Raw genomic sequence first — 27976 nt, 5'->3', positions numbered from 1 at the left:
TACTGAACAAGAGAAAAGATGAGGCTATTGCTGAGCATTTCCCTCACACCAGCTATCTTTGTAATATGAGATTCCATAATGAGCATGGCATGACTGCAGAGTACAAAGAATTACAATAATAACGGTCTCCCACCAGCCCACACCTGCCATTATTCTACATAATCCCGCCCACATGCCCGGGGACGCCACGCCTACACCTGCTCGATTCAAACCCAGACAGACCACACCCCTTCTCTTCAATAAACATCCCCGCCCATCTCTTTTACAGCTTTAGATGTGAAGCGGCCCCGCCCTCTGTTCTGTGTTGGAAGTCCCCGCCCACCCGGCTGCTCGCGGACAAGTGTCGCTGGGATGTGCGAAGCGCGCTCCCGCGGGATGCTGCAGCTGTGCTGGTCGTGAGGTAAGGGGAGCGCGCCCGGTGACGGGAGGGGGAGGAGAGGCGGTCTGGGATGGATGAGGAGTCAGGATGCAACGAGGTAGGATGGAGGGGTCGCTTTTGTGTGAATATTGCGGGCGGGGGTCAGTGTTTGTATGTGCGGGCGGTGAATTCCGGTCCAGTGTGTGTCTGGCGGGTTTATCCGGTGCACAATGCCGGCCTGATATCACACAATGGGCACAGCTATGGCCCCCAGGCTGTGGTGACATTGCTTCCAGTGCAATGCAATCCCTCCGCCTGCATCCTCCTCACACCCGGTGCATGGCTGCTATATACAACCGGGGGTGACATGCAGACAATGCAGCGGCCCCGTGCACGGTGATGTCAGGGCGGCACATGGCTGCATGCAAGGACAATACCGTGCCCGGGCACCGACATTATTATTATTATTATTATTATTATTATTATTATTAAACGGGATTTATATAGCACCAACATATTACATAGCGCTGTACATTAAATTGGGGATACAAATACAGACAGTGACACAGGAGGAGGACCCTGCCCCGAAGAGCTTGCACTCTACATCATGCCACACTTCTGCCATACAGAGCCCTTTGTACCTCCACCCTTGCATGGTGTGCCCCTTGGTACCTCCATCCTGATGTTCTCTTCCCTTTGTCCTTTATATTTTCTTTTACATGCATTATCTGCACAGTGTACCATCAGGGACATTTCTTTTAACTTCCTGTCCCAAAGATGCACCAGGAAATTAAGACAAATTCCCTTTTATTTGTGGATAGGACAAGGGGCCCCCATACCTGATTCCTCTCCACTTCCTGTTCTGGGGATAGATCCGATTGTTGGTTTGCTCCTTCTTTGTGGAAATGACATAGATTGTCATCTAAATTGTCAGATCTGACCCTGCTCTGCTTGATCAAAAAATAAATACGTTATGGAGGTGATTTCTATTCCATACAAATGGGGGGGGGGCTTCTGAATCAGATCTCTTAGCTCTACAAATGATAGTGGCCCCGTGTGTCAACCCTGGCCAGGTCTGGTGGCCTGCTTAGGCTCTCCTTCTACGCATGCCAATTGCATTGCTGTGTACATATTATGCATCGCCTTGCCAGTGGGCTCCTTGTGGTTCCTTTATTACAAGTAAGGTGATTTATGGTTATGTATGTTATATGTAGGGACACATCCAGTGCATTGACAGGGCCCCCAGGGACATTGCACATAATATAGAATTATCATAATACACAGACAATGTATTATACATACCATATACAGCAAAATAATCATGTTTGTCAATATGATGACGACCATTGCTGAACTACATATCTCCCCTCCTATTGCTAGATCCCCCCCCATCTCCTAGATTGTAAGTTCTTTGGGGCAGGGTCCTCTCCTCCTCCTGTGTCACTGTCTGTATCTGTCTGTCACTTGCAACCTCTATTTGAATAGCAACTAAACTCAAAAATGCCTAAAACAAAAAAATCTACTTGCCTTTAATCCCGCAGGGCAGTCTGATCCATCCGGGGGTGTCTTCCATCGGGTCCAGCTTCGTCCCGGCATCCGTCTTTGGGCGCTGCCATATTCTCCCTTTCTTCCTGGTTCTTCTTCCTACGTCAACCGACCCAGGTGCGAGATCGGGTGACGTAGATGGGAAGAAGACCTGCCGATTTCGCTGTGTATGCGTGAGATTGGCAATTTTTTTTCCCTTTTGACGAACAGGCTCCTGTGCATGCCTAAGATGCTCGGGCATAGGCAAAAGGAGCACCAAAGAGCCTCCCGGGATGCGTGACGTAGGTATCCCAGGAGGCTCTGCGCTCCTTTTGATTCTTGATTGCCTAGGCAATCAAGAATTAGGGGCCGTTGCCGCACCATTTTTTGAAAAACCAAATAAACAGAATTTTTAACTTGCATTAAAGGCTTATCTACCCTTTTATGTAAAGTGACTGCTTTAACCAAAATATTGGAAGGTAATACGGTTACACCCGAATGTTGCGTTGTTCAGGTATAATTGTGCACATTGCAAGTTCTTTAATGGCCCATTTAAAATGAATGTGTTGGAAAAGCACAGCCACATTAATGTAAACGGGGTCGGCATTACATAGAGCTCTGCAATGCTTTGGAGGGGTGTTGGGGTGCAATTTGTTGCAGCTCACTATCGCATGTATTGGTATCGCAGTCAGTAGTGTAGGTGGGCTTAGGTTTTTGTAGTGCAGCCATGGTATAGGTGTGTTTTATTGCATTGTCCTCCACTCCACCATTGTGTTCTGCATAGCTAGAGTTGTATTCCCATTTCCATTCATTTTTAAAAACTTGTTGACGTTTGTTTAGGTGTAGCTAAGGGAGAGCTAATGAAGCTACATTTATATGACGCCCATTCATGCGCTCCCTGGCAATGTTTTATGATGTAACCTATGTGAAGAGTCTCCTGAGATGTGAAGACCACAGAGGAACTTCCTGAAATAGAATGATTCCTTTTTATCACAAGTGTCACCCATGTGTGCATTGCCAGATCAAATGTTCACACAAGTTTCTAAAGCTGTGATGAAAATGGTGAAAGTGATGGAAAGAAGGAAAATACTGTACAGGCATTCATAGCACCATGTAAACCATTTTTTTCCAGTTTCTATCAGTCTCCAGAGTGTGAATATAGAATTTGGTAACAGGTAGTTTGGTAGGCGTAGCTAATCTATGCATCTCTTATCTCTCATGGGGCTTTTGATCTAAACATAAGTTTTAGGGCCAGGCGTTCAATGCAATCTATTAGAATCTAGGATTGAGATCAAGTCTAAGGATGGGTACACACGTGCAATAATTGTCGTTAAAAATCAAATGACAGATTAACGATTATTCACAATTATTTTGAACGATCATGTTGTGCACGATTCTGTACATGCTGTAACGATACAATCATTCAAATATTATCCGCCCATAATGTACACACACTGGATAGTGACGTGTACGGGAGAGAGTGTACTGCAGAACAATGCATGATCACTGAACGACCGTACACACAATACGATTGTCACCCAAACTAATCCACCAAGACGGTTGTTCGTTTCCAGCAACATTCCTCGGAGTTGTTGTGCCTTTTTTATTGGTAATGATTATCGAACGATCGGTCGTTATTCCTTTGTTTCCTATGACAATTATTGCATGTGTGTACGTAGCCTAAGGAAAGCAACTCCATCCCTTATTTTTATCTGAACCTTTTTACCCCCCAGGGAAATCCTAAATTATTGTTCAGGTGTTTGGAAACGCCCGGTAAATGGAAAGAATGAACCTCCTGACTGTAATATGGGTCAGAGTGCCACCATTACACACAGCAAAACAATTCTTATTTTCATGCAACTGGCTCTGTCAAGTAGTATTGACCCAGAACAATGCAGACATTACGCTATGGGCAGTCAACCAGCCACAGCTCAAGGAACGCCTGGAAACTTCTGGAGGAGCCCTGCTTGAAACTGAATGCACTAGGGCAGTGTTTCTCGACTTTCTTAAAGCGTACATAAACTCAGAATTTTCTAAAGGGTAGACAACCCCTTTTATATAAGGAAAAAATTCTGTTTGTGTTTTTTTAAGTGCCTTGGCGATCGAGAATGAATGGCAGCACAGAGCCTCCCGGGATACCTACGTCACACATCCCAGGAGGCTCTTGGCCGCTTCTTCTATGCATGACATCGGCAAATTTTTTTCCCGTCTACGTCACCCGATCTCGCGCCACCGCTCCCGGTAATTTTAGTGTGGTGGTCATCAGGAAGAATTACATAATGATCACTGGTGTCACATAAACTGACCTGAGGGGTTCAAATTGCTGAATGTGAACCCCTAGCAGCCTCTGGAGGAGCTCTGCATAATAATGAATGCTCCAGGGTGGACTAGCACAAGATATGAATTGATATGCTTGGTTGCCAATAGTTTTTTTTATGACGCCCCAGAGACTTAAACAGAAACCATCATTTTATGGAATGTTGATCTGGTTACTTGTGGTTTTCCCACTGACCTCTTTATTATTATTATTAATATTAAACAGGATTTATATAGCGCCAACATATTACGCAGCGCTGTAGATTAAATAGGGATTGCAAATGACAGACTAATACAGACAGTGACACAGGAGGAGAGGACCCTGCCCCGAAGAGCTTACAATCTAGTAGGTGGGGGAATTTCACACACAATTGAAGGAGCGGAGGGAGCGGTAGGGGGAGTATTTTTTAACCATGTCAGAAATGTAAGTGGGACAGTAATTGTGTAGGGATTTGAAGGCAAAGCACAGGAGCTTAAATTTGATTCTAAGGTGAAATGGAAGCCAATGGAGAGAACTACAAAGAGATGCAGCGGAAGAAGAGCGGAGGGAAGGATGGATGAGTCTGGCTGCAGCATTCATAATAGATTGTAGAGGAGAGAGTCGGGTTAGTGGAATACCAGAGAGGAGGAGGTTACAGTAGTCCAGACGGGATGATAAGATAAGAGCGTGTACAAGGAGTTTGGTGGTCTCAGGGGACAGGTAGGGGCGGATTTTTGAGATGTTGCATAGGTGAAAGTGACAGGACCTGGAAATGTTCTGAATATGGGGGTAAATGAGAGGGCCGAGTCAAAGGTGACACCAAGACAGCGTGCCTGAGGGGAGGGCCGAATACCAGTGTTGTTAACAGTTAGATATATGTCAGGGGAAGATTTGGAATTTGAGGGGGGAATGATGAGGATTTGGAATTTGAGGGGGGAATGATGAGGAGTTCTGTTTTATCCAGGTTGAGTTTCAGGAATCGGTCAGACATCCATGATGAGATGGCTGACAGGCTCTTTGTCACTGTATCCTCTACTGATATGGTAGGTCTATTATGAAGAGACCTGACACAAATTTACCCCGTCTTGCTGCCTTTATTTCGGTTATTCCATGTGTGTTGTGTCCAACATTTTTGGCCCAGAATACAGTAGCTGAGAGCCCAAACTTGTTGCACTCTGGTAAAAACTAGCTTGTGCTTACATTTACATCTCCCTGTGTGTGTGGCTTTTCATATAACAGCAGTTTGTATTCCTGTTTGACATGGCAGATACTTCCAGTAGTGCGGTGTTGTCATGTTTGTGTTTCTGTTAGGGCGATAATGTCTGTATTTTGCTCCATCTCCATCCTCTTCCAGGAAGTGGTTAGGTCTATTTCTCTAAATGACCCTCATCTAACTTCCACAGCTGCTGGCTTATCTGTGTTCATTGTATAAAGAACATTTGTTTTTATGGCCTGCACAGCATATGGTACAACTATTGTGTACAGTTCTATAAAGTATTAAAAATGTCTGTTTTTATTATAGCTGTTCCTCTATTTGTTACTGCTTGCGTATCTTTATATAATTTTATTTATTTATGCAAAACACCCCTGTAGTGTCCTTGTCTGAATTGACCAGAAAACTGCCCAGCGGTTTTTAGTGCTAATCTCCATCCAGTCCCTCAATAATTTGTCAATATGGGGGCCTCTAACGTCCAGAACTACGCTACTGCCAGGTGAGGCGACAGGACAGAGCTTGGGACCATGGAAATTCGTCTCTGTTTTGGCTCTCTCCACACCCCATTTTTCTGGGCTCCCTGGGACCCTAATTTAAGGGGGAAAGTTCCTTTTTATTTAACGTTTCCTTTTTATTAAATTTTAATTCTGTTTTAGGCATACATGTACACACTTTCACAATCCTTTCCAATGACAAACCACTGCATGACGCATGAAAGAGCGCTGTACATACAGCACTGTTCTCCTCTATGGAGGGGGGGGGGGGAACGACGGAGCCGCACCCCACTTGCTCTCTCCCCTTCACTTGCATAATGATTTTTCGTCATCTGTGGATCTGCCAGGGCGGTTGATCGGACAATGGACAGCGAGCACTGTACACATGCAAGATTCTCGTCTGATAACAGCCCTGAACCCGTCATCAGACGAGAACCATTGCACGTATTTACGTAGCCTTAGTCTTGCAAGGATTTCAACAATGGATGCTTTTGTAGTCCTCTGCCAGAAAATTTGACTAGAGTATACTCCATGTAGTGTGAAACATTGTATTATCTAACCATTTTGAAGATATTGTGGGTTGGGTGTGCCTTGCACCAGTGCTTGTGTCTTGGAAACAATCAAGTGTGACCAGTAACAAGCTCATATGCCACCAAAGTTTTAAAATAGCTGCAACCATTTAAAGATCCACTAGAAGTAAATGTTTATTACAGGAATTAATACATATATATCTAATCTTCAAGCTGTAAAAGAGCTTTAAAACAAGCAAGGGTTTCAGTTTGTTTTAAAAACATTGGTTGTGTGTTTGCATGGATAAAGAAAATGATTGGAGTGAAGATTCCAGTGCTGTCTGTTGTGAGACTTATAGATGAGTTGCACGGTACCTATAGCTACAGAGGTGAATGAGGGCTTGTTTTAAAGCGCTGTTTCTGCTTATATAGATACTTTAGTGTGCAGAGTCTGGGCATAGGTTCACAAGAGTTTATAGCTAGCATGCAGTCGCCTTGTGTGTACTCTAATCAATCAGATGGATTGAATAATTGAGATACTTGACTGAATAGATAATGAAACTTTATTAAGTGTTTTTTTTTTTTTTTTTTTTTTTTTATTATACTTACTTAATACTCTTAAAACAGAACTAAACCCCATGTTACTGGCCTGTGCCCATTATCTCGCAGGGTGCCGTCAACAAACAGAATTTACTTACTACCCCCCATGCCGCTCTGATCTGCCAGGGGCTTGTCTGATGAGTACCTGTTATTTGCTGGGGGACACAAGATGTTTCCCCTCCCTTAAAGCATAGGTGCACCTACACACATTACAATTATCCTTTCTGTCCCTCGGGCCATTCGCAATGTTGGGAGCCTGTCACCAAAATCCTGTTTACTTTGCTTGTGCAAAGACCATTTTCCCACAGTCTTGCTCACCTTGTGATGGACCATAGCTGTTGGATGTATGGGGGAGGGCGAGTTACTTTATCTTGGAGGTTGGGTCAGTTGTACAAAAGGATAAATGCACTTTGAGGTCTTGGTTTGTTCAGCAGACAAAAACTTCTGCTAAGGTTTGATGTACTGTATTGAGTTCAGTACTACTCCCAGTACAGTTAGCCTGTGGCTAACTTAACCCTTTGAAGGGTGATTTTGATTTAAATTCTTGCAATTTAAATACCTTAACTTTTGAGATAAGCAAATGACCTGGTCAAGAAGCCATGTTTTAATTTGGTGCAGCTCAGGTCAGCAAAAAGTTTTCTTTGGGTGTATTACCAAATATTAATGCCTTGTGTATGGGGACCTGCATACTGCAATGGGTTGTAAAGAGCGGAGAGCCCCAGGTGTATGATGGGCTTTATTGTAATGCAATGTTGCCCCAGTCATTGTTCTGGGATATATTGTGACAAGCTAGCATAGATCACCAGTTTATGGCCAGCACCGGGTTCTTGCTTTGTATTACTATGCAGAGGACCAGGTTCCTTTTTGCATATTTTCCTAGACTTGCCTTTTACTTTGTCTTCTCTGTTAGCATAATATGCAAAGCAATCTGCATCTTCAAAGCAAGGGATTTGTCTTCATTTGCAAATTCTTTTCTTTATTGTTCACTGGTTTCCACAATACTGGAAAACAATTTTCTTTCATGGTTCAAACAAGTGTTGTTGACAAATAGCAGCTTTATTCCCCAGATTCAAGTTTGTCAACATTTTTCCCAGGGTATATTGAACAAAGCTGTTTAAGAATTGGTAATGGCCCATTTTTTTCACACATATTATGGGTAAATTGGCCTCCTTGTTGCTCAGTGGGTACCTCTGCATTTTATTTCCTGAGTGCTGTAATAGCTGGCCAAACCTGACTGCTTCTGACTCTCCTCCTTTCGGCTGCCGGTGACATTTGGTGCACAATAATGCACCCTATGACGCGGCATCCCTGTGTTAGACGCTAACTATCCAAGTTTTGGTTGGCCTTTGCATAGTAGAATGCCATTGGGTTTTTAAGACTACAGGAGCTTTCTAGAAAGGTTTGCATGAAAGAGCAAACTAATGCTGGAAGCTGTTCCCGAAAAAGACAACGTAATATTGAACTTGGCGTGCCAAAATGTGGTATAGTATATTATACAGTTTTTTATTATTATTCATTGTCTGGTAGATGGGTATTGTTTCTCCATCTCAGTCAGTCTCAGATATTCTATCAGGGCTTATAGCCAAATCCCTGCACTGTGGGCAGATGTTAGAAACCTATTCTTTGCTTGTGGTAATACTTGTATAGCCAACTCCTAACAAATCATTGGGCATGTAATTATATGGAGAAATGAATGCATTCAGAAATGTTATATAGTCCTAAAGTGTCCACAGCGGGAGAGACTTATGTAATGATATAGTGCAACCATTAGTAGATAACCCCTGGAAGGGGAAATTTGTGTAGTTTGGGTTTTTCTGATTGGTCAGGTTGATTCTTCTGAAAGAAGCTTTGATACTTGGAGTGCCTGCATGGTGAGAATATTGTACAGTGCTATGGCCCATATTTCAAAGTTAGTCATTTAGTGGTCAGGTCTTCCTTCCATACAGGCTGTTCTTCTGCGACTTTTTAGTAATGATTGTTTGACTGGGGAATTGTTCTTCCTGCAGATCAATAGATGACAGTGGCAAAAGGTGAGAATCCTAAGCCCTCTACAGACATCTGATAGACGTCGGAGAATTCTCATTGGAAATAATCTTTCATGATTGCTTCCAGTGACAGATGAATGAGCTCTGTACACACAGCGCCCGTTCTGTTGTATGGAGAAGGATGGATGAGAAAGTATCACTCTTTTATGCTGGCCTCCATAATATTGAACAGAGGTCGTTGCCAATTAGTCATTCATCAATTGCTGTGGCAGAATAATGAACAACATCAGGGGACCACTGCACACAGTTTTTAGCCAGAGACGAGCATATTCTTTTATCTTTGGCAGCTATTATCTGAGGAATATACATGATTTTACTGTGCAGGTAAAACTGTGTTTGTGTGGAAAGTTCTTTTTCACATGTGACTGTTAGATGTCCATGGCAGGTTTATGACCTACTTAAGCAGTGTCTAATAATGTGAAATAAAGCAAATCTTTAACAATCAGGTGGTAACTACTTCTAGCATGAGGAAGCATTTCCTGTTTCCACATAAAAACTCTTTTTTTTCTAGTTTGTGTTTTTATTACATTAGGGCGGTTTTCTCCTCTTTACAATGTCCCTGGAAGAAGTTGTTTGTGTTGTGCTAGTTTTGTTCTGCAGTTTACTTTTACTCTTTCCATGTGTGCTTTATAAGGGTGTTTATATTGTGCATAAGGCGTGTGTTTCCATATTGGCCAGAGGCAGTTCCGTACACACCCTGGCCCTTTGCAAACAATAGGAAATGCTAGCTAGGTGGATTTGTGTCTGGGTCAACACTGCTCTGTATCACCCAGCTGACAACCTTCATTGCTTTATTAAAGAGCCACTGCGAGTCCCGAGGACAAGTGAAATGTAAAGGGATTTTAAACCTAAGAACAGAAGTTTTATTTACTTCAGCTTGCTGATTTTTAGATGTCATGGTTGCATGAATTATCCACATCATTTTGTTATCTATATTTTATATCTGTGAACCTGCAAGCAGGTGTTTTGTGCCCAAGCTTAACCAGCTCAGTCACAGTACTATAACGGAACAAATTTGTCAACATAGGGCAGAACAACATAACAACCCCTCTCCCTATTTCCATAACATGAGTGAGGGATACTACCAGAATTTGGGATATGGGGTAGGCAGGTGCACCAGGTAGTGTCAGGATTAAGATAGGTTCAAATGCTAAATATTCATATTAACTGGAGCATGTTGTACAACTTGATTTTAGCTTGTCGATATAGGAGTTCATAGTAAATGTATGTTAAATAAAAAATATTTTTAATGACTACTCCAGCACCCCGTGGATTTTCAACCCCTGCAGCAGCATTACCAGGGATTCCTTAACCCCTTCATACAGCTCTCTTATAACCAAGGGTTTTTCAACCCCTGCTGTATGAACTCACACACCAATTTCTCTCCTGAATATTTGATTAAAAAAAAAACAAATATTCATACTTAAAGCCTACCTAAACTCAGAATTTTCACTTTACATAAAAGGGTGGACAGCCTTTTATGTAGGGTAAAAAAAAAGAATTTTTAAGTGCAACACCCAAAAAAAAAAAAAAAAAAAGTCTTGCGCCTGGGTCGAGTGACGTAGGATGGCAGGGCCTGAGGGCCGTGCCAGGACGACACAGGACCCGACGCAATACACCCCCAGATGGATCGGACTGCCCTGCGGGATTGAAGGTGTGTGTGTTTTTTTTTTTTGTTTTTGTTTTTTTTAGGCACTTTTCAGTTAGTTCCTCGTTAACATATATGTGGTGTTGTGTAAGAATATTTGTCTCCTTTTGTAACCTCCCCTGGAGAAGCCTTATATAGGTGAAACATGTCTCTTTAGTCTTTTATCTGTTTAGACAACAGAAAGTTGTTATAATTTAGTATTTGATGTTTTTGTTGCAACAAACCTAATAAAATTTGAATGGTATTAAATATGTTTGTGCCAAAAGAACCCTCTCCTATCCTAAACTCATCCTGAATACTTGGTTTGAGTTTTTGTTTGCTTTTTTATATTTTTCCACGATAGAGAAATCTAGGAAGCCTTTCTATTTGTACATACGGGCGGTAACAAATTTTCTTGATGTTTCTAAGTTAAATATTAATAAGTACACTGCAGAGCGTAGAGATTTTTCTTCTGACTTGTGTATAAACAAATTATAACACGTCCTGCATGTCTTCTTTTTTGTCTTGCAGTGACCATTTGACAATGGTGGTCCCTGAAAATTCTCCTGTCATTCAGCATGATCATACGATAGCGGCCAACAGCATTATGGATACAGAAGCAGAATCGGACTACAGTCCTGAACTTAATGAAGTGCGCAAGCTTCAGGAACTGGTCAGAAGGCTGGAAATTCAGAACCAGCAGCTAAGGGTAAAGAAGACTCCACAGAGCAGTAATGACGCCGGTATTGATAATCACCTCTCCACAATACACTGTACTGGAGTCATGAACAGCATGAACATCCAGCCGGACATGGGAGACCTGGAGATCATCCCCAACCTTCACTCTAAACTGGACCCGAGTCACTTTGAAAAAGAAAACATTCCTCGTATAAGGATGGACTCACAAGCGCAGTTTGAGAAGCTTGCTTGTAAGGGAGGAAATCACTGTGATATGGACGATAGCTCAATCTTTAGCCTGGATGTCAGTGGAAAAAACGAACATGAAGACAGCTCTGGCAGTATGTCTGAACGGGGCTCCAGCGGGGATTCTGGGGATGTTCTGGATGAGACGGCCCTTGATGAGGTTGATGTTCTGGAGCTGGACTCATGCAGCGAGGATGAGGAAGACTGCTGGTAAGTGTGCTTCTAAAACGGAAGTAAAAGCCATGCCCGTGCAGGGAAACTGCAGACTAATTGTTTTATAATTAGCGACTTTAGAATTGGCAGCTGCAGTCACTTAAGTTTTTTTCTTGCAGTGGGGGAACAAATGATATGCAGTCCAAAACTTTACACCCTAAATTTCTGATCCTGTCCTTTAAAGCATTCTACATGATTGCTCAGGTAACAGTGCAATGAGGAAACTTTTTTTGACAGCTTAGCGGGTGTGTGATTTCAATTTTTTGGCAGACCTACTTAGCTTTTATGTGCCAAGGGGAGAGACTGCTCACAGGAACTGCTTAGGAAGACATAAAAGCACGGGGATCTCACAAACAGATTGTCAGCAAAAATCATTCTTTTGGTTGTCTGTCGTTGGATTTTTTCCCCCTTTTTTGGGCTTATTTAGCAAATCTTTTTTATAAAGTTTCAGGACAACTTCAGTTCCATGTGGACTTTAAAGGGGGCTACTTGGCTGTTGTTTCTGATGGAGGTTTTATCAAGGGAATTACTTTACAAATGTTAGGCTTAGCTTTGGTTATGGATACCCAGTAACTACATCAGCACCCATGGATACCTAACCTGAATCTCTATTCAATTATATGTTTACCCTTTCTTTAAAAAAAAATTGTTACCTGTTTACATGGTAAATGTCCTGATAGATCCATCAGTTTTGATCGGCTGATATTGTGTAGAAAATTACTCTTTTCACAGCTGGCAGTACATTAGTGTGGTGGTCATTAGAAAGAATGTCATACCCCTAGCAAACTGGAGGAACCATGGCAGAGAAACACTACATTAAAGCACGGGCTTCATAGGATCCTGGAAAAAGTCCTTTGTATTTTTGTTCTTTTTTAAAGGGGTTAGTAACACTAATCCTGATGTATGCAACCTGAACATCTTCCTGCATACCCATCAGAGTCCAGCAGAGAGGGAACAAACATGAGATCTGCTACAGATTGATGGAGCTGGGAACTCCGATACTAAAGTATCACTGGCTGAGTCCAAAAAACTTTATTCAACCCATATTCATTAAAATGTAAATTGAATCGAAATGTTTCGTCACACGGTCTGGTATAACAAAGGGGCTCTAGGGGCATCGATCTAGTAGGTTATAACAATAAGTTGCTTTAGCAGTTTTATATTTGGGTGACATGTCTCAAGTGTCTTCCCAGGTATGGGAGGTGAGGTGTCCACACTTGAAAAGGGTGGGTATATATTTTTTATTGAACCAGGTAGGTTACATTTGTTTTTTTGGGATATTTTCTTCACATTGTTTTGGTTTATTGTTACACACAACACAGTTCAAGGAATAAAGATGATTTAAAAAAATGTAAAAAGCAAGGGCACAGATTGAATATAGAAAGCTGTACTGATTAGAATACTTTGATCTGCATCTATGTATGTTTATTATGACTTTTTGCACTTGATTGATCTGTACAAAGATGAATTATTTTGTATATGAAGTTTTATTGATTTGTATCGTTTATCTTGCCTTATTATAAACATATATTTCAAAAAATGCAAATTAAGGGTGCAGCAAATGTAAATAAAAGAATAAGCTATAAAATTATATATAATCTTAAATTATTAATTTATGCCAGATGTAGCAGCCAGGGCTCTGTGGTGGTGCTAAAAATGCTTTGAAGACTCCATTTATGCAGAAACAATTTTCAGTCCTAAAATATTTAAAGCATGTTGTTGAGTATGAAGAGAGAGGAATATCTTGACCTAGATTTTATGTTGGGGCTGTTCTGAATAGTGGCGTTGTTATCGAATAACTGATAATTGAGAACTGAATTCTGTTTCTTAGTTTTGCTTTAAATTCTTGAAGTACAGTCTTTGATATTGTATAGTTTGCCCATCTCACACCTTTATTTTTGTATTTGTGTGCACACCTTCAGTTTTCCCAGATGGGCTGTCCCCATTTACATATTAAATATTGTGGTAAAGGATGTATGTGCACTTTAAGAGCTCTGTGAACAAGCTGAAATTTCAGTTCAGTATGTTGGTTTGCTGAATTAACAGTTGTGCTTCCCAAAAATTGTTTGGCAGGTCAAGTAAATCTGTTAACGGATCTGCCTGTTAGGCTCACCCTGCACCTATGTCTGCATGGTCATGGTAACATGCATTTCACATGTGTTTTGGGATGGGTGGAAAATAGAAGGTATTTTTATTGAGCGAACAGGGATTCATTCTATCTACAAATTAAGAAATTCTTTCTCAAGGTAACATTTTTCCTATGGAGTAGCGGCACTAGGTTACACATACACCTTGTTCTAGGTTTGTCTTCAATACCTGCATAGTTCTCCCCAGCCAGTTTTTGGTGGGCCAGCCGCCTATGGGCCGTGCCTCTTGCGCCCGGCTCTTATCAGCAGCCCTATTCCTCATGTCATATTGACTTGAAATTTTCAAGGTGCACAGAAAACACTCCGTTAGCAGTAACCACAATTTCAGCTTGTAAAAATTTCAAGATATGGGGATTAGAATTGTAAAAATATAACATTGGGAGTGCAGTTTTAAAAGCAAGTGCGCCTAGGAGTCCTTAATTGAAAATTCAAATTGGGGACCGTTGGGGCCACTTACATAGAAAGGAGCATTGGGATGGGACTCCTAAATAATACCTACCTGTCACAAATCTAAAAGTGTCATACTTTGTTACTATGTCTGCTTCTCTTCTTTGAACCCCAATTTCCCTAGAATATTGGGGTGTACAAACCCGAAAGTGTGGGTGTAGTGGGTTGGAAACCTGTGGCTAACTCCCACTAAAATGTCATTACTATGTCAAATGCGCACTGCCTGTTAAACATTACTGCCCACTTCTAACACTTGAACCCCAATTTCCTTAGAATGGCAGTTGTAGGAAACTGAAATGTGTGGGGAACATCTGTGGAGGACCCCTCCCTTACGTTTTGACTGCCATGGTGGTAAAGCCTGCAGGGTAAATCCGCAGCCCCCCGGGGTATTTGGGTCACATTTCCCAGGTGGCTGTGGGCTGCTTCTCTTGCGTATTACCGACATCGGGAATGTATCATCAGGGGCTTTCCTATAATGTAAAAAAAGTGCTCAATCTCACACATGCCCAATGAGATCAGCACTGGATGGAATGGGGAGCATCGGAAAGAGGAGGGAAGCTGAGCAAGCGTGGGACTCGCTGGGTTTAGTTCATGGACAGAACAAGTGAATTTTTTTTTTTCACAAAAGTTTTGTGTTTTCTAGACATTGTGCTAGAAGGTGATATCTGAAGTCAGGCTGAATTCATAGCGGCAGTAAGGTTGCATTTGCTGCGTTTACCCCCTCACTTTCCTTTCACCATGAAGCACTGCTGCTCGAAAAACTGATAGGCCTGAAAAAGCCCAGCACTGGTACCGCCTGGTACCAATCCCCGCTGCCCAGCAGTTCTCACCGGTAACCAATCCTCAGTGCCTTGCAGTTGCCAAGTAGTCACTCAAGAGGGGTATATAGCCCAGTGTTTTACAGTTAAGGTGAACTAAGTCTAACTTGTTACGCCACATTGATCACACTATGCATACAAAGGATTACATGGAACACTAGGCAGTTGGGTTAAAATACACAGCACCAAACTATCGGGGCATAATATAAAAAAATAGAAAATTGTACATTCTAACAAGCCAGGCATTAGAAAGCTAGGGCAACGTATGGAGGATAAGTAGAACACTGTCACAATATTAGGGGTTACTGGATACCTATGGCATAAATTACTAGGAACTCTAAATTGCTGTGTCTTGCCCAGCCCACTTTTTTTGCTTCCCGCAATGCCGTGCCCCCGTCCGGCACCAAAAAAAAATTCTATGAAGAACGTTGAATACCTGATGTGCTGCAAGTTCTGTAGTCATTATGTGATCCCTTATGATTGTTCGGGAGTTACGCAGGTAACCCAAGCATGCAACTTTGTGATAATGTTCAACATCTGAAGAATCTGCACCAAGCATCACAAATAAATGTGTTTCCTTTTTTGTTCTTTTTTACTTTAAGGCTTTACATTTCTCCAAGGAAGCAAGCAAAGGCAGAGCAGCAAGATTCTCCCCTAAAATGGTGCCGGCAAGTGTTGGATCACCACAGTCCGGAGACAGAGGCTGCATGCCGGACATTAATTGGCAAGCTTGATCAAGGTAAATAAAACGCTTTTAGCTCTAGGGTTTCCCAACTCTTATTTTATGTTCATGGTTACATGATCCTGTGGGGCTTGCTAGCAGAAATGTAAAATGTCTCTCCATGCTGGAAAGTCATTGTTCTTGCTATTGTAATGTTCCAGTAAAGTTAGTCATAATACATGGGGAAATCTTGCATCATTAAGACCATACCCAAACTTTATATCATGTGGAGAAGGTGTGATATTAAGAGTGATATTTAGGGGGAGGGGGTGTGTGTGTGTGTGTGTGCTTACAATATATACATCTATATATTATATGCACAGCCAGCTGCAATGGTTACATAGAATGCATCTGCTTCCCCTCCCAAGTCCAAACTGCCACTAAAACCTAAAAGTTTGCAGGGTAAACTGCTGACCTGGTAGTTGCACGAAATTGTGTCACCAGTCAATTAGAGTTCATAGTTTCCTGTATGTACAAATCTCGTTTACACATTGTTTGGGAAGCAATTAGGTGGTATTAAAGTAAAGCAAGATAAGCATAGATAACATTAGAGCATCAATGAAGTGTCTGTTTTTACAATTTGGTCTCCACCAGTGTGATATTTAGAACATAAAGAATGTGTTAGATTTGACAGACTTCATCTTCCCCAATGTGTCTAAAGCTGCATACACACGTGCAATTATTGCAATTATAAGGACTGCACGATGCATGAACAAGTGCTGTACATACAGCACCGTTCTGCTCTATAGACAGGGAAGGGGGAGAACGACAGAGCGGCACCCTGCTGCACACTCTCTCCCCCTTCCCTTGTATTAGGATTGTTCATCATCCTTGGATCTGTCAGGACAGTCGCATGGACGACGGGCGCTGTACACATGCCAGATTCTTATCTGATTTTGGCCCTGAACTATTGGACGTGTGTACGTAGCTTTACATGTAGGGGCGGGCAGACTGAAGAACAAAGCCCTCTCATGGTTGCTATTGACAAAGGTCCAATGACATAAATGTCTATGGATGGTTGGGTTACATACGTATCCAATCGCCCTCGGAAATCTGTGGGTGCCTTCATATTTCTTACCTGTAACTGTTTATACACAATAATTTAAAGCCTGTACATGTATGTAACCTGCAAAAATGCAATCCAAAAGTATATTTGCATTTTTATTTGAATATACAAGGTAAGTATTGGTCCTATTCAGTATATTTCCATCGGCACATGTCTGCTTCTTAAGGGCTTGCTGACACTGTAGGCAGTTGGCTGGCACTTCACAAGAGTGGCTGCTGCAAAACTCTGCAAGCAGCGGTTGCCCTAAAAGGTTTCCTAGGGGCTCCAAATTTTGCGGTCACAGCTGATCGTCAGTTTGCAGGTTACCAGCTACCCAAGAAATTCTGCTTTAGCCACCAGTTAGCTGCTATATGCTATATGTTTCCAGTCTTCTCTGACTTGTAGAAGGACAACAGTTGTGGAAGGATTCATATGTGTATAATTTATAAAAGCTTCTGAAATATGTTTGCATTTCAATCTGATTTTCATGTTTGAACTAATCAGGCTATACCTTTAAATTCTCCATTGTAGCAAGTAGGTGGAAAAGCCTTTACTGCAGCCCACTGGCATCACCAAGTGCATATAACACCAACAATGAGAGCGGCAGTTGTAGCAATACACTAAATTCACCGGGGTGCCTCAAATCCACTAACAAAGCACTACTAACCTGTGGCAGCTCAGGTACGGCATGATTTCTAACTCCTAACCTAATTCTTGTTACCATTATGTGACTCCTTAGAAATATATAAATATATGTTTGCAGTGTAAAGATGACTTGTTTCTGCCTCTCCTGTGTTGCTTTTGTGTTATACTGTTGACACTTCAACTTGTTTATTTTTATTGGATGTGTTTGGTATAGCATGTAGTATATGCACTGCTGCACCACATAATCTTCCAGGATCCTGCAAATGAAATTCTGTGTGACGACTTCTCAGTATTTAATAAATTTAAAGCTGTCCTGATATTGGGCTGCAATGCTCATTGCTTTTTTATCAGATTCAGACCGTTTAGGACAGTGTTTCTCAGTCTTTTTAACATGAGGGGACCCTTGCTATAATTATTCTATTCACAGCATGTGTGATGGTCAGAAGGAAGAATTACAGATAGCCCAAAATATTGTTGGTGTCAATTTAACTAATCTGAAATCAAGTTGTTCAAGGAATCCCTAGCAACCTTTGGAGGGAACCCTGGTTGTGAGAAATGCTGGTTTAGGAGGTTTTATATTATAACTGCCATGTTCCTTGGCTGGGACACCTGTGAACAGTACTTGCAGCCACAAAGCAAACAGTTGGAGAAAGCCTTGCACAGGCATTTACCTGGTGTGTCTGCTGGCGGCATCTGTAATTATGCTGAAAACACGTAGACTCGGCTCTGCTAGATCCTTTTGTAGAGGGACTACCAGAAGCAGCCAGACCTTATGCTCCACCACCAAACCACCTGAGACATATGGGATACTACTGAAGGAACATAGTATGTGCCCATGTCTGAGCAGGACTGAGTACAGATACTTGGGGTAGCATCCCTTTTACTCTATGATTTAAAAGTTACACTAGATAATTGGATGGTCTACCAGAGGATTGTGGTGGTGATAGAGTGCAAGTACTAGCTGCTTATGGTTCTTCGGTAATTTTACCCTAGTATTTTGCTAGTAAGGGAAACTTTCAATAATGTATCATTATATTATTGTTACATCATCGCCATATTCAGGGTTTAAATTTTTTTTTTTTTTTTTTTTTTTTTTTATTTTAACATATGCTTCAAGAAAGCATAAGGATTTTAGAATCTTAAGCTTTTGTTGTCTGTTTCTTCCAGGTTACTTGGGTGTGCATTCTACACTCAGCTCCCAGTCATCTGTGGACAGTGAACTGAGCACATCAGATGATTCCATATCTATGGGTTACAAGCTTCAGGATTTGACTGATGTGCAGGTTATGGCCAGAATGCAAGAGGAAAGTAAGTTGTCTTATGGGTTTCTTATTCTGTGTAGTTGAAGCCATGTGTATGAGTCTCCTTGTACAATCCCTGTACTATCTGCTTTAGATTTACATGTACATGTAGAGCGAAGCATATAACTGGTTGGTTTAGGTAGGTCTTTACACTTTATGTAGTTAAAGGGGACCTAAACTCAATATTTTACATAAAACGGTAGACAACACTTAAAATATTTAAAAAAAAAAAAAAAAAAAAAATAACTCTTTATAACATCTGTGTCTTAAGCTACATACACACGTGCAATAATTGTCGTTGGTAAGGATTGTGAAAGATCCTTTCCAACGACGCCACGATGCATGAACAAGCAGTCTTCCTCCTTCAATTGCATTATGATCATTCATCGTCCATCGTCTGTGGATCTGCCAGGACGGTCATTCGGAGGATGGATGATGAGCACTGGACACACGCAAGATTCTCGTCCAATATCTGCCGAGAACCATTGCATGTGTGTAAATGTTTTTATAAAAATAGTAAAGAAAAAACCTAAGCAATTTCTAAATAAAGCAATGAAATATTGGCTTCCTTTTAATTACCTAACTGCCAAGTGTAAACTAAAGATAATTTGTTTTCTGCCATTGATAGTTCACCTAATAAGGAATTGGTACCATGCAGTGCCATCTGGTGTTGGGTAGGTGCTAGTACTGCTTCAATGTATTCAACATAGATTCAGAGGAAAGGCTGACAAATTTATCTTGCATCTAAAATGTATTGGTACATTTTCTTTGTTAGCCATACCTTACTAGGATGCAAGGACTTCAGATCTCAGAGAAATTTAAAGTGGAACTAAACTCCTAAAATAAAAAAATGCAACCAGGCACTTTCTGTATTGCAGAAGACACAGACAATGTCTATATAAAATATAGACATAGTAAATATATGAAATATTTACCTGCCTGATCCCGGTTTATTATTTACACTCACCTGTCCTTGTTCAGTGGTGTGTGCTGATATCAGGTGTTGGATCTGTTTTGATTGCCCAGACCATGATGGCTGAACTCCTGCGGGCATGCATGTGGAAGTTAATTCACACTGGCATACTTCAGCACCCTACACTAAGCTTTGCATGTACTCTAAGCTGTTTATTGTACTCCGTAGAAGAAGATTTGGTAACAGGCAAGTAAGAAGTTTTTTTTTGCAGAAGAGCATCACCTGTCACTTCTGCAATAAAAAGCTATCCTTCTTACAATTTTGGAACTATAGTTCTGCTTTGAACTCTGGCTGTAAATCTTTTTTAAATTGTACTCCGCTCAAAATTTGTAGATTTGCTGATTGATTGAACAATTTGATGATATTGAATCTGATCTATTTTCAGGTCTCAGGCAGGACTACGCCTCTAGTTCAGCGTCTGTTTCTAGACGCAGTTCCAGCGCCTCCCTCCACTCTCTGAGAAGAGGAACGTTCAGCGATCAGGAATTCGATACGTACAGTCTGGAGGATGAGGACGACTATGACTGTTCTTTATCTTACCGCAGTTCACACCGCTATTCCCCATCACCTCTCAGTTCACCTCGATGCCAGTCCCCCTCCACAGTGGGGGACAGCAGCCGAAGCAGCACTTCCCGCATAAGACCACCTCGCAGATCTATGCAAAATCATGGGCAGGATCGGATGAAGTACCCTAATTGTGAAGGTTTGTGGCACGGTTGTGCTTTGTGCAATTCTAATATTTACTAATTCCTCTGTAACTAGAGTTTAAATATGAAGTGCAATAAATTCATATAGGAGTTGTATATTTGTCAATTCAGTCCTCAAAATAGGAATTCCGCCTAACAATGCAGTTTGGCCAGGTTGGTGTTTTCATATTAACTGTATGTAAGAAATTCAGTATGGCCACTGCCTGCCCCTGGCCTGGGAGTGAACTGTGTGGAGGCATCAGCCGACTAATGAGGTCATCCCTCTGCTCTCCTCTTTGTCAGCATTTTCCTCATCAGCACATGGACATTTAGGACACCAAATTGACCCCTCTCCTTGTAGGTACTGCCATACAGAAAATTACAGGAGGCCAGTAAAATTCTATTTATATTAGTTGTATTCCAAAATGTTCATTATTGTATGATGGCTAATAAAACGGCTTTCACATATTTGTGCATACAAATCCATAGTCAGGACTGATGGCTTTTAAAATACCTAGTGAGTTAAGATACATTATTGGTGAGAAATATACAGATTTTGAGTGTTTTATATGGGCTCGTTAATTATTCTCTACATACTTCTGTCTTCTAGATGACTTGCGGCACAGTATGCCTAATCTTGCAAAAACAAGCTTACGTTCTCTGGAAGCGGTGAGAAGCAGCCGGAGCTTGGAGTCAGATCTTCAGGGGCCGAGCAGCCGACTGAGCAGGATTCAGCAGCCCTCAGCTAGTATGTTCATTACACCTTTATGAGCCTAGAAGGATTGACTGTGTGGGTGCAGCAGAAGGACTGTGGGGGATTCATAAATGTAATGGCACAATTTTATTTTAATAAAGTGTGCATTATTTTTTGGAATAGAGTAGGTAATTGTTAAAACCCCTGCCCCTTACAGGTTTATAATGAGGCAAATATCCCTCCATTGAAGGGAAAATCTCCTCTTAGATCACAAGTTGTTGGCTTATTCGATTTTTGAGACCTTAATAAAAAGGTAATGTAGATAAGGTCTTCTAATTTTAATTGACTTTACTGATCTGCATATCTGGGTCAGTAAATGTTTGACAGTCAAATTACAATAACAGCCCTATTTAATGCACAGCGCTGCGTAATATATTGGCGCTATATAAATCCTGTTTAATAATAACAGCCAGACACTTGGCAATTACAGAAGGTGTGCAGCTATTGTAGCCCTCATGACTTGACAGGTGTACTGTATATAGGATCAGAGGTCTCCAAGCATCCTGCCCGATTTTTACAGCCGTTGTCAATAATGGATGGTGACAGCCAAATGTCCTCCCCGAGCATCTATCCCCATAAAACTTCTATAGAGCTGTTGCCAGTCATTTGTAGAAGTCTCCCCCCCCCCCCCCCATGAGTCTAGAAGGATTGACTGTGCGATTGCAGCCAGAGACTTCATTTGGGGCATATCCGTTTAACTTGGTACTAGAAGAACAAAAATGCATTGTGCATGTGATTAAATGGAGACTATGTTTATCTTTATTTTCAGGTAATCCACCAAGTAAACTGAGGTACAGCTCTGGCCAACCAGCAGCTCTCCGCCAGCCAGTGAAAGCAGGTTTAAGCACAACTTCCCTCGTGAACACCAAGCAGCCAGTCAAATCCTCTGGTTACAATAATACAAGCAGTCTCCGTAAAATGCAGTCTTCACCTGGAATAATTCCAGCTGTTCCTGGTGCTATGTCTAGAACAGGAAACTTTTCACCCGCCATGAAACACTCAGGTGGAAAAGCTCAGTCCTCTGCAGGGTACAACGCTCCCAAAAGCAAGATGATGCAACCATCTAAAAGGTAAGTGTTTTTTTTTTTCTTTAGAGTTTTTGATGCTGCCTCAAATTGACCACAAAACTTCTGTTGCAAGTACACCCAGTTTGCTATATAGCATGGCTTTATTAGAAACATTTTAATTTGTTTACCTGCAGCACTTTCATATTGAGCCCTATGTAAGCTCTATTTGAACATCCCAGCTTACACAGCTGTCTTTATCAGCTCATACAGCTAAGTGGAACAGTGAAGGAGCAATAAGAAATTATATATTGCTACTGAAGATGGAACCTGTGGCTTTTCCTTGTAAGGAGGCCCCTGTTAGGTGTGAATTTAGATTAGTACCCCTATTAACAATCCAGTGTGTTTAAATCCTGTTTGGTCCACTTTAGGGACATGTGCCAGCTATAATGTATACTCAAAGGTTGGTAAATTCTGCTAAGACCTATGTGGACCTAACATCTAATACTGAAGACGCGTAGAACAATTACACAGACTACTGCCTGAAGTTAAGCCTAAAATTGTGGATTAGATTGAAATTGTAATTTCTTACTATAACATTTACAGGGGCATCTTTGTCAAAGGCATGAATAAACATTGGTGAAAACCAATTGTCAAAATGATAAGTAGAATATTTATTATAAATTTTAATAAACAGGATTTATATAGGGCCAACACTGGCTGTCCACATGCCTCTCACAATCCTCCTGATTGCTCCCTTAAAGCTAAATCATACTGTAAAATTTTGACAGACTTTTGTAGAAGTGGCATACTTTGGGCCTGATTTATTAAAGCTCTTCAAGGCTGGAGGAAAGACACTTTCATCGGTAAAGCTGAGTGATCTAGCAAACCTGGAGTGGATCAGGTCCAGGATTCTAAACATTTGCTAGCTAATAGGAAATGACTTGGAAGAGATCCATCCCTGGTTTGCTGGATCACCCAGCCATGGAGAGCTATAATACATCAGACACTATGTCTCTTCTGCAATAAAGCAAACTTACCTGTCCCTTAGCAGTCTTTAAAATTTAAACAAAGCTCCACATGCATAGCTTAGTGCTAAAATAAATGAATTCCCATAAGCATACTTTAATATGGGATGGCTCAGTTAAATTTTCTACGTTCTGACTTTTTTGTGTATTCTTTTATTGGGCACAATGGGCAGGGTTATTAGTTGGTGCCTGGGTATAGGAGAAGGTTGGATAGCCATCATTTTGGCAAAGATTTCTGCACATTGGATCCTTCTGTTTTAAAGGTTGTTGGGACTTTGCTTGAAACCTCAACTAGAAAATGCTGTTCTAAACCTGCAAACGATTCCATCAGCTGGTCTCCCATCATGAAAACTAATTCTATGTCTTGCTCTAAATATTTGTCTTCTTTCATTTCTTTATAGATCCCTTTCTTCAAAGTCAAACACACTGGATAAAGACGACTCCTGGAAAGACGGATGCTATTAAATTGTCCCAAAGATTTTTTTTTTTCCCCCTAAAATGTCCAGCGGGCTGGACTTCAATGTTTCAGAGGAAAGAAGTTAAAAACGAAAAAAAAAAAAAAGAAACTAATCTTACCTGCTTGTCCTATTGGAAGAAGCACTCGGTGTCTTTGATAAAGTTTACCTTTTTCATGTTTCAGAACTGAACTCAGAAATCCAAATGTTTTGTGTTGTCGTAGCAAATACATCTTTTTGCACCAAGACACTGAGACATCGGTTTAGAAGGACAAAACGTATAGATGTGTGACGCCACAGACTTTTTTTTTTTTTTTTTTGCACTGTTAGACTTAAAGTGTACAAGGTGGTGGTGACTAGTGCAGGTAGCCATTTTGTATGCAAAAATGAGGGATAGGTGTATTCACTTCTAGGCTCATTTTCACGTTCCAGTGTGCCCTGTGCATACAGTATGGAGTTGGGACTTTTGCTTGGTGCTATTTTGGGTGTAGATGCTTCCATTAATCCCTGCTGTAAGAAAGATTCTCATTAACTGCTGCCGATACTGAAATAGCCATGCCTTTTGTGTCTCAGGAATATCACTCCCTTACTCATATGAAGCTATATGCTTCCTTCCTGTACTGATCTTACTTGAGCAAGAGTCTCATTTGGCTGTATTGGGTTGGTGCTCTGAACTATTACAATATAAGAATAACTTCTGATTGAAAAAGGCATTATGTGCAGTGTATTCCTATTTCTAAGTTACTCATTCTAGCATTTAATCAGAAAGTTGGTTAATCAGAACAAAACAGCAAAGTATAATATTGTCTTCAGTGGTTCCTTTTATGAAATGTGTCCTTGTATTCCATCTAGTGGGTTAGCTCATGGATCTGTTTTGCAGTCTGTTCTTAAATTTTCTAGTTCAAGGCATTGGAAGCCAATGGCAAACAAACAGGGAAATGCTATTACCTTCTGCAGTGCTGGCTACAGTACACCGGCACAATTTAGGAAGAACTGTACAATTGACTGGCATTGTGTGGCTTTCTATACTTTGGTTTTTGTTTAATAATGTGTTAAAAACAGTGGGACCTTGTCCACATACAGTTTTAAAGTAAATGCTTCATTGTTGGCCTGATTTTAAAAATACTAGTTACTTGGCTGTCTGGCTTTATTACTTTGCAGCAGGATGCATGAACGGCATGCAGGTCAGAAAGGTCCACATACTTGGTCATGATGAGGGGCTCGATTATTTGAGATCTTGATTTATGCTATGTATACACGTCAGATGATTCTTGTCCGATAATCGCCTCAGGGCTGGTATCAGACGAGAATCTGGCGTGTGTACAGCATTCTTTCAGGCAGGTCGATGAATGATCATAATGGAAGTGGAAGGGGAGAGCTTAGTGGGGTGCTGCTATGTTGTCCTCCCCTCTCCATAGAGCACAACAGCGCTGTATGTACAGCGCCTGTTCATGTATCTTTCAGTCTTAATTTGTTGGAACGGAACCACAATTTTTGAAAGTGTGTACCCAGCCTTAGTTTGACAACCAGCAATTCAACATTTTCAAGGGGTCAGCAGTGGTAGCCTTCTTTGCACAAGTATCTTTTTATACATGTGAACAGGTCTATAGTATTGGCTGCGAGTCCTGTTCACTATGTGGTATATAGAACACTGCCTCAGCTACCGAAGGAAACCTTTCACTGTTAAATGGTTAATTTTGGCACAAAATGGCCGTACTGTTGCTTGCAGACCGATACACTTTAAGTCTGCTGATAATGTGAATAAAATGTTAGAAATGGATATATGTAATGTAGTTGGTCTTAAAGTTTTTAATATATATTTGATCTACTGATTAGAGTCCATTTTTTTCCAGCCTTTTTGTTTTTCTATTTTGAAGCATATATTTTTTTTTTGTTTTCAAGTTTTAATGTCCTTGCTGAAATCAGAAAAAGAAAAGTTGTGAATATATGTGTACAGACATAGATCTATTGTTGTTTAGAAATCACTTCAAGGACTGTGAAAATTCCCCTGCCGGTTGGAACGGTTTAGATAAAATCACAAATGATGATGGTGCACAATATTTGTGTGGTTATATGAAGTTGATTAGTTGCTATGTGTAGAAGAGACAATGTTTTGTGGAGCGTCTCCTTTGATTATCCTGCTTGACCTCTTCTTGGTAAATAAAAAAAAAAAAAAGTTACAAAATCTGGTGATTGTATGCTTTGTCATTTTTTTATTATATTTATTATAGCTAAATGTTTCCAAGTGCAGTTTGAACCTTTTTCCCTACTCAGGAGGGGGATGTCTGTTCATATTCAAGCTGGATTAGAAAAACAACACAATACAAGTGTGAGACTCCTTGCACAACTCTGTTGTCCTGCAAAAAAAACATTTCCTGCTGCATTTGGGTAGCATTTAGTGGGTGGGTATTGCATGGTGTAGTAGTGCATGGTGGCAGGTATGAATTGTGTGCTATAACATCATACACCTACATATTCCCCGATGGGACGTCCATTGGTGAGCATATATTGAATACATTCTGCCAAGAATCACTAGAAGGACAGTTGGTTAAAGTCGAACTTTACACTAACCTTTAATCCCACAGATCCCTCGATGGCGCTGGACCTTCCCTTGATCCGGTCCTGGGTGGTCCTAGAATTCCTCTTCGTCCTGGTGAGGAGGATGTGCCGGGTGCCGCCATATTCTGCCTCTTCTTGTGTCACCCGATCTCGCACTGCGCGGTCTTGCGCTGCCTGCCGCATGTTTGAGATCAGCATCTTTCCCTCTACTGGGAAAAAATGCCCCTTCTGCACATGCCCGATATCGGTTATATGCAGAAGGAGCACCCAGACTCACCCCAAGCTCTGGGTGCTCCTTCTGTGTATGCCCCATATCAGGCATTTTTCAGAAGAGGCATTTTTACCCTTCTAGTGATCCTCTGCATTTTTTTTTTTTTTTTTTTTTTTTAACATTTTCCCTTTTATGTAAAGTAAAAATGTTGAGCTTCGGTCCATCTGCGGTTTTATTGCAGATGTTGCCCTTGTGGCAGGGTCTGTATAAGCCAAACATAAATTTTTTTTGTACTTAAAATGCTTTGTGTTGTTTTTTTAGCTGTTCAAGAAAAAATAATTTAGTTTCAGTTGCAGCCAGAATCGGGGTGATGGGCATTGTGCATTACCTAGCCCAGGTCTGTCCAATTCTGGTTCATATATTTTTTTTACATAAGCAATCGTTTCTGACCCTTGACCTCATACTGTATTTACTGCAGTTTGTTAAAAACCATGATCTGTCTGCATGGCACAAGAAGCACATAGTTCTGACGTCCCTGAGACTGAAATGAGGTATGTAATGGAAACAAGTTTTATTTAATCTCTTCATTTGCATGTTGAGGGGATAAAAGTATAAACCATGGGAGGGAAATATAAGCAGATTATACCTCAGCTTCAACTATTGCAAATGTTTTTTCTTTACTTCTTCCTATTTGTATACCAAGTAGGAGCCATTGCTTTTGTTAAAGGAAATTCATTCTAACCAAAAATGTATACTGCTACTTCAGCTTCGAAGTGCTAGTCCTATCTTGTAGATTCATGGCCTTCAGTACTTCTAAACGGCTGACCTGTAACAGATGCTTGCAGCATGATGTTCCCATCTGTAACAAATGGCTCAGGAGCATGGCAAAGTCCTCACCCCCTTTATTTTGAATTTGATTCACTTGGGGATAAGTCCCTCTGTGTGATCCAAACCTTAGAGAATGATTATTTATTTGGGTTGTCTTGCTCAGGTTTAAGTTCAGTAACAAAAAATTAGGTCAGCTGATTACCTGTAAATATTGAGTAACCAGGTTTGTCCATCAATATTTTTTTTCTTCCCCAATTGTAAGGGATTATTCCAAAATAACACCAAGACGCATTGGGTTCAGATTGTGGCCGAGTGGTTCAGGGACCACAAGGCATCATTTTCACACATGGATTGTCCAGACCCCATTGGGAATCTCTGGGATGTGCTGGAAAAGACTTTATACAGAAGTCCAATCCATTAAATCAATTGAAGATCTTTACAATAAATGATTCTACTCTGGACAGGAATAAAAGTTATGACATTGCATAGACTTATGAAAATAATACCACAGTGAGCATGCTAAAGGTGGTCCAACACAATATTAGTGTGAC

The 27976-nt window shown here is 41.0% G+C and overlaps 1 protein-coding gene across 3 annotated transcripts; it reads left to right on the top strand.

The window, feature by feature from the left end:
- Positions 1–292: 292 nt before the first annotated feature.
- Positions 293–26006, top strand: LOC140343218 (SLAIN motif-containing protein-like). 3 transcript variants are annotated; one of them, XM_072429780.1, is made up of 9 exons: positions 293–400; positions 11198–11800; positions 15818–15954; positions 17513–17662; positions 18794–18934; positions 20286–20603; positions 21197–21334; positions 22110–22410; positions 23774–26006. In XM_072429780.1, the coding sequence occupies exons 2-9, from the start codon at positions 11211–11213 to the stop codon at positions 23835–23837; spliced, it is 1839 nt and encodes a 612-aa protein (XP_072285881.1). In that variant the 5' UTR covers positions 293–400; positions 11198–11210; the 3' UTR covers positions 23838–26006. The 3 variants fall into 3 exon arrangements, with proteins under 3 accessions (XP_072285881.1, XP_072285879.1, XP_072285882.1); XM_072429778.1 differs by having other exon boundaries at positions 347–476; XM_072429781.1 differs by lacking the exon at positions 17513–17662 and having other exon boundaries at positions 347–476.
- Positions 26007–27976: the final 1970 nt, after the last annotated feature.

The sequence above is a fragment of the Pyxicephalus adspersus genome, chromosome Z (assembly GCF_032062135.1).
Source record: "Pyxicephalus adspersus chromosome Z, UCB_Pads_2.0, whole genome shotgun sequence".
Taxonomy (NCBI): domain Eukaryota; kingdom Metazoa; phylum Chordata; class Amphibia; order Anura; family Pyxicephalidae; genus Pyxicephalus; species Pyxicephalus adspersus.
This window is presented reverse-complemented; position numbering and strand designations above follow the sequence as displayed.